The 6,812-nt window shown below is 35.0% G+C and overlaps 1 protein-coding gene across 2 annotated transcripts; it reads right to left on the bottom strand.

The window, feature by feature from the left end:
• Positions 1–432: 432 nt before the first annotated feature.
• On the bottom strand, positions 433–6,348 carry LOC125848706 (protein MALE DISCOVERER 1-like). Of its 2 annotated transcripts, none has more exons than XM_049528631.1 (14): positions 6,253–6,348; positions 5,609–6,084; positions 5,364–5,496; positions 5,077–5,148; positions 3,924–4,067; positions 3,654–3,794; positions 2,863–2,949; positions 2,714–2,781; positions 2,156–2,626; positions 1,804–1,994; positions 1,524–1,656; positions 1,230–1,384; positions 931–1,119; positions 433–782 (listed from the first exon to the last, which is right to left on the bottom strand). In XM_049528631.1, exons 2-14 carry the CDS (start codon positions 5,721–5,723, stop codon positions 522–524), a joined length of 2,160 nt encoding a protein of 719 aa, XP_049384588.1. In that variant the 5' UTR covers positions 5,724–6,084; positions 6,253–6,348; the 3' UTR covers positions 433–521. The 2 variants fall into 2 exon arrangements, with proteins under 2 accessions (XP_049384588.1, XP_049384587.1); XM_049528630.1 differs by having other exon boundaries at positions 2,156–2,629; positions 6,253–6,347.
• Positions 6,349–6,812: the final 464 nt, after the last annotated feature.

The raw sequence follows: 6,812 nt of genomic DNA, 5'->3' as shown, positions 1-6,812 counted from the left end.
TCTTAAGCTAAAGATATATTCAATGTATGAGAATGTCCTTTGAATCTTTTGATATTAAACATATTGTGTGAAATGTTGAAATGAAAGAGTTACAAGAAGTAACATACTATTTTATAAAGAGAAAGTATAGCACATATTGAAATAGATGGGGTATTAGTTAGCTCTAAAAAACATCTTGTATAACAAGCACTTTGACAACCACCTGGGAATCAAGGAAATATTGAAAACAACCAAGTTCAAATTTTGCTTGTACAAACCAAACTCTTGAGCACAAATGGGCAAAGACTGAAGAATATCCCACCAAGGAAAGGGGTATAACTGGATTTGTTGCAGAGACCACAAAAAATAAAGAAAGAAAGAAGCAACAAATCTTGAGAATATAGAGGAATAGTGGGAAAACAGAAAAACATTAGGTATGTAAGGGGTTGAGTCTGAGGAGAAACCAGTTTTATATATCATGTATGGTGTATTTATACATAGCAAAGCAATAGTCAACTTACAAAGTAGACAAACAAATCAGGCTAAGCTGCCTCAGAAGATAAGAGCTCGAGTTCAGCCCACCAGAGGGGAGAAAGCCTTGGAACTGCAGCATCATGCGATATATCAATCGCTTCCCTTAATTTTGCAATGACTTCGGTTATCGTTGGTCTCTTCCTTATATTTTCTTGAAGGCATTCTTCAATTACCACACAGATAGACATAAGCTCATTATTTTTGAAGGACTTGAGTGTTGGATCAACCAAGGAGCTCACATTCATCGTATCTTTAAGGTATTGCTCCGCCTAAATAAAATTATAGTTATCAATGTGCTTTTGCATTGGTATAAGTCTGAAAGAAACGACATTCACACAAGAAAATGCATGCAGACTAGGGAACACATTGTAACGATCAAGTATAAGAAAATAAGGGAAACATATAAAGGAGATTTACCCAGTTCAGAGGAGATCCTTGTTCTTCTGAATAAGGTGACTTTCCAGAAATTATTTCTAGTAACAGAATCCCAAAACTATAGATATTTGTTTCAGGATCAGCAAGTGCTGGCAGCTCAGAATTTTCTAAATCATCCCTAGAGTCCTTAGACTTGGCTATTAGTTCTGACCAGAAACCAATCTCTGTAATCTGTGAAAATATAAAAAATTCTACTTCAATATGAAATACAAATGAAAAATGTTTCTTAGTTCAATATGGTAGATAAATTGTATATACATATTGAAGAAGACGGAGCAGACCTTAGCAGCATAATCGTCAGTCAAAAATATGGCATTTGAATCTAAGCTGGAATGGGGCACTGGAGGATTTAGATCATGCATGTACTGAAGACAATATGCTGTCCCCATTATGGCTCTCATCCTTGCAGACCAGTCAAGAGGATCGGTTTCTTCAACTGACACAATTAAACTTATATTTTAAGTCATTCTGAACATCTTTGTTTTTAAAAATAAAATAAGAAGTGTTATTCTGAACTAAATCAAGCCATCATTGTGAGTAATTAAAGCTGAACTCTGGACAACAAAGAATCTTACTGTGTAGATGCTCAGAAAGAGTTCCATTTGGAGCATACTCAAAGACCATCATCCTAGTGAAAGGTTCATCCTCCTCACAGTATCCAATAAGATTAACAAAATTTTTGTGGTTCACTCTTGAAAGTGTATCAATCTGTTCAGTAGCACAACCACAAAATGTCATGTCTTTTACAACCGAAAAGGATGAAGAGATAACAACAATGTCATTATGTGAAGTGTAAGACTGTGAGATCTATGGAGAGATAATATTTTATTTTTGATGTAAATGGAAACAACAAACCTTCTTCCTGAAGGCCATTTCTGAACTCTCAGACCAATCTTCGAGAGAAGTTAGAGTAGTCGAGGCAACAACAATCTCTACTCCACTAGACAGAGTTCCCTTGTAGATTATATATGCATCACGACTACTAATTATATTGCTAAAATCCTCACATGCTGTTTCAAGCTCAGACCTGTTAAGCTTAGGGACCCCTGCAATGAGAAACAATTTTTTGCAATCAACATCAGGATTATACCTTCTTTTATGGCTGTGATTTAAGACTATTATCAACCAACAATGATTTTGTCATTGAATATCAGAATGTGGACAGAATATTAACAGTAATTCTTGTAACAAATTTCAATTGAAGTACCTGTGACAAATGCTTTTTGCAGCTGTCCACTCAACCCAGTCTTCCAAGGGCCTATTGTTTTTGCAGCTATGCTTCTGTAAACTAAGAACACGGCTACAGCAACAATGAGCAGAAAAAACCCAAAACCTCCAACTATATACTTCCATGTATCATCAGATTTTTGGGCAGGTGGAGCTTGTTTATTAGTTGGTTGTTTAACAACACTACTTGACTGTCCCATTGGATTTGGTTTGGATTGAGACTCAGGCTGTCGTTGCGAGGCAGGTAAGAGTGAATGAGGTGTTCCTTGGGTATTTGGCACAACATGAAATGACCCACTACTTCTGGTGCTTGGCACTGAAACAATAGGACCCAAAGGTTTCCCAGCATTGGCAGGAACAGCAGCAAGGTTGCTGGATTGTTCTACTAACTTGCGGTGTGCGATATTCGCCTGGTTCTGAATAGTATGGATGATGTGAGGCCTAGATGAACCTGCTAAAAAAGAAGAGTGAAAACAATCTTTTGTGCACTTTCAACATAATTCCTGCTAATGATGTGGGGTAAAACTTTTTCACTCACTTGGTAGGTTGTCAGAGGAATACCCTGTCTGATTATCCAATGAGCCACTTCCAAGTTGTCTAGAGAACCTTTATTGACACAAAGACGCTTCTAGAGTGATAAAATGTAAGTAGAAACACATGGTGAATGAAAACCATTTAGTTACTTACAGAGTGAAATAACGCAGAAGTGTCCCTTTAAGTGGTCTAATAATGGAGTCTACGGTCTTTAATGGTATCAGACTGCCATGACAGATGCTGCCAGAAACAGACATCAAATTACCAGAGAGAAGCAGGCAAATGAAAATATCTGATTGAGAAGGTAAGTTCTATTGAAAGTAACCATGCTATTAGTTTTGATAGTCAGTATTCTATGTAAGAGTTAAAGCTATCTGAGAAGAGTATCTTGATAAAAAAATTAAAATAAATTAGAACTAATATGATAACTTGATGCTCTCTTGATTCCAGGATCAATCCCAAGATCTCCAATATATTGCATCCCTCATCCTCAACCCCAGCCTTGGATGGATGCAATGACTGGAAAATCACCTCCTTGTAGTTTACAAAGCTTTTTCATTTGAGTTGATGTATGGTCAAGTATTACTATTAGATGTCAAACTAGACAATAAATTTCAAGCATTAGTAACTCAAGTCATTGCATTGCCACATCTATGAAATCACATATCTCCCAGGCTTTATTTGAATTGGCATAAACCACAATATCCCTTGTTGTCATTAATACTCAACTTTATCAACTTGTGTTCACCCACCCCCTCACTCCCACCAAGAAAACCTTATGACAGGAGTTATGACCATATTCTGAAAATAATGGCAGCCTGAAATGGCTTAAATACAAATTTCATACATTTCAGACATCTTTGCATGTTGATATTTGGTTACATAAATGTAACAAGAACCAGAACACGGATATAAAAGGTCCAATAAAACCAAAAGAACCTTACCAGTGTGCAAATTTTCTATTTAAACAGCATGTTCCACCAGTAGCAGGGATGAGTGCTTCGTCAAATTGCAATTCGGAGAGCAAACGAAGCTTCCCAATTTCAAATGGAATTTTTCCTTCCAAGTTGTTGTTACGAATCAACCTGTGAAAAGGTATAAGACACAGTTCAAAAGAATCTTTTTAATGGTTCTTCCTCATGAATACTCACATATATAAACTAATATAGGCAGCACGCATCTTCACATGCACAAAAATTAAATTATGAACTCACAAGCTTCTTAGCGCATGCAGGTCTCCTATTTCTGCTGGAATTCTCCCACTCAAATTATTATCTGTCAAGTCAAGCACTTCCAACCTTCGAAGTCGTCCAAATTCTTTTGGAATGGCACCAAAAAAATTGTTTCCTGACAGCACACTGTGAGCCAATCATAGAGAAAAAAACGTTTAAATTGTTAAGATTAAAAAAGGAGTCATACACAACACACATGAAGATACAACATGCAAGATGATGAAAACTATGATTATTAGACATGGAACTAATTATCTTTAGTCTATTCCACCCAATTTACTAATCTACTACTTTTTGTTATGCAGATTTTCTGCAAATTATGTTTTCAAGTTGTCTATTAAACCCCTCTTATGCTTAATAAAAATTGAGAGACATTTTCAACATTATTTAGCTGCACCATCTTTAAAAAAACAGCAACAGTAGTATCCAAAGCCCCATTGATCTTATGGGATCTGTGAGTTCTTCTAAAGAACTATTGTCAGCCCATTTTTAACTTGTCAAGGCTATATTTAACCCACCAGGGCTATTTTCAATCCATTTTTTAGAACTCATTAGGGGTTATTTTCAACCTGTGCTTATTTTCAATGCGCAAGGCTATTTTTAACCAATTTTCAACCATGACAAGCAACAATCTCTCTTTCATTGTCCCACAAATTTTCACTACCAAAAACTATCAGATTTGGTCAGTGAAAATGAATTCATATCTTGAAACCTATGATTTATGGAATATTGTAACGGAAGAATGATCCTTAGAAACACTCCTTTCAAATGCTATCATTGTCCAGAGGAAAGCACTTTCAAAAGAGCTTTCAAACAAGACAAGATTATTTAGGGAGTTTTTTTAAGCACAAAACCAAAAGAAGAAGAGGAAGATCAATTTTTTAAAAAAAAATTACAAGTTAAAAAAGAAATCAAAAGGAGGTATTTTTAAGCTGCCAGGCTATTTCAATCCATTTAACTCATTAGGGTCATTTTTAACCCGTGCTTATTTTCAATGCGCAAGGCTATTTTCAACCAATACTAAGTTTTAATCAATTTTCAATCATGACAAGCAACAATCTCTCTTTAATTCCCCACAAATTTTCACTTATGAACTAAAAAAGCAAAAAACATTTTGTCGTAGGTAAAAACTTACATTGATCTTAAGTGAGTGAGATTCCCAAGCTCTGGTGCCAATGTGCCTTCCAAAGAATGTCCATGAAGATCCCTAAACAGAGAAGAAAAAGAAAATAATTAACAACATGAGAGATAGCTCAAAAGTCAAAACATATGAGTTCATCTTTTGCACATTTGTTGTCATTAAAATAAATCCAACGGATTTGTTCTTAACTAAAAAAGAAACAAAGCATTACAATTATAAAGTAAGTTTTATGGAATTGGATACTCATTAACAGATATGATCGTATGTAACAAGGGACTTACAACATTTGCACTTTGCCTGCCAGACACTGTACTCCAAACCACATACATGGGTCACAATGATCAGGATTCCAGTTTGCAAGAACTCCATATGGATCACAATCCACTTTAGATCGTAGTCCCAACAATGCCAATCCTTGTTTTGCAAAGTAGACCAATTCAATATTCAAATGGACATAACAAACTAGATACAACTAAGACATAAACACCAAAACCAGTAGGACAGTCCAAACATAGAATAGAATTACCTTCAGAATTGAGTGAGCTACATCCGTGAACGTCATAAAGAATAATCAGAAGTGCAAGATATGATAACTTGAATCCATAAGTATTCCATCTACCACCCATTGATAGCAGAACCATGTGTAGCAGTGGTTGAGGCAGTAATAATATCTGCCACTAGCCAGGACTCTATACAAAATGCCACACAAAATTGCCAGTTTTTTATATGCAATAACTCTCTGAGCGATGAAGATCACTCGGATACACGAGACAATTTTACAAGTAGAAGAAAAAGAAAAATCATCTATTTTCTTATATACACAAATCTATTCTATAACCTATACAACAAGCAATGATAAAATCAAAATATCAACTTGCTCAACACAAATGACCAAATCAGGGTCTCTCATTTTTTGTGCTTCTAAATTTAGGTTATAACACCTCCATTTTCATCAACAACTGCGCAAACCAGGATCGATGAACTTCCAAAATTAAGCTTTAGCTGAAAAAGCAAAGCAGAAATAACATTTATTACTTTCCTTAAAAAGATAATTATTGCACAAAAAATACAAGCCAAAAACATAAAAGACTCTTAATATAAAAAGATGACCAGAGAATAACCATGTTCACAAGCAATAAAATGTAAGGGTATGCGAAAAAATAAATTTACCAGAAAGTAGGGACAAAAGGGCAGTCAATGAAATCTTTGTTGCTGCTTTTGTTTCAGATTATACAAAAAAAAAAAATACAGGTAGCTAATGATGAAACAAAGGTTTTAATGGATGATTTGAGAATCCAAAAGTCAGCAAAACACAAAAAATTGACGTCAAATTTTTCAACAAAATGAAGAAAAAATATTGAATTGATTAAATAAAATCAAAGAATGAATTAATTTTCTTGACTGCCCCTTTTCAGGATGATCTCAGAAAAAGAACCTCTCTTCGACCATCTCTCTGAAAGAGGGTTGAGGAAAAAAAGAAGAAGAAAAACTTTCTCTCTCTTATTTTCTCTCTCTAAAAGGTTTTCTGTTAAACACCACCTCTGTCATCAAGCTCTGTTATTTTTTCCCACTTTTTTCTGGGGAAATTTTCCATGGACGAACTTATTTTTCTTACCATATATATTTGTTTGATTAATGTCAATAATTTTAACATATTTTAATTGTCGACTCAATCAGCAATTAATTGTCGACCCGAAAACAAAGAGGGGAGGGAGATGAGGAACCCCACA

This window comes from Solanum stenotomum, chromosome 12 (genome assembly GCF_019186545.1).
Source record: "Solanum stenotomum isolate F172 chromosome 12, ASM1918654v1, whole genome shotgun sequence".
In the NCBI taxonomy this organism is placed as follows: Eukaryota; Viridiplantae; Streptophyta; class Magnoliopsida; order Solanales; family Solanaceae; genus Solanum; species Solanum stenotomum.
The sequence above is the reverse complement of the archived record's forward strand: the minus strand, read 5'-3'. Positions and strand labels throughout refer to the sequence as shown.

Excerpts from the sequence above, each read along its gene's own strand:
- LOC125848706 (XM_049528630.1), bottom strand. The coding sequence starts at position 5,723 with ATGGTTCTGCTATCAATGGGTGGTAGATGGAATACTTATGGATTCAAG. Across the intron at positions 3,795-3,923 it reads CTGCATGCGCTAAGAAGCTT|GTTGATTCGTAACAACAACT; the intron begins GTGAGTTCATAA and ends ACCTTTTCACAG. Across the intron at positions 1,995-2,155 it reads GCAAAAAGCATTTGTCACAG|GGGTCCCTAAGCTTAACAGG; the intron begins GTACTTCAATTG and ends TTCTCATTGCAG.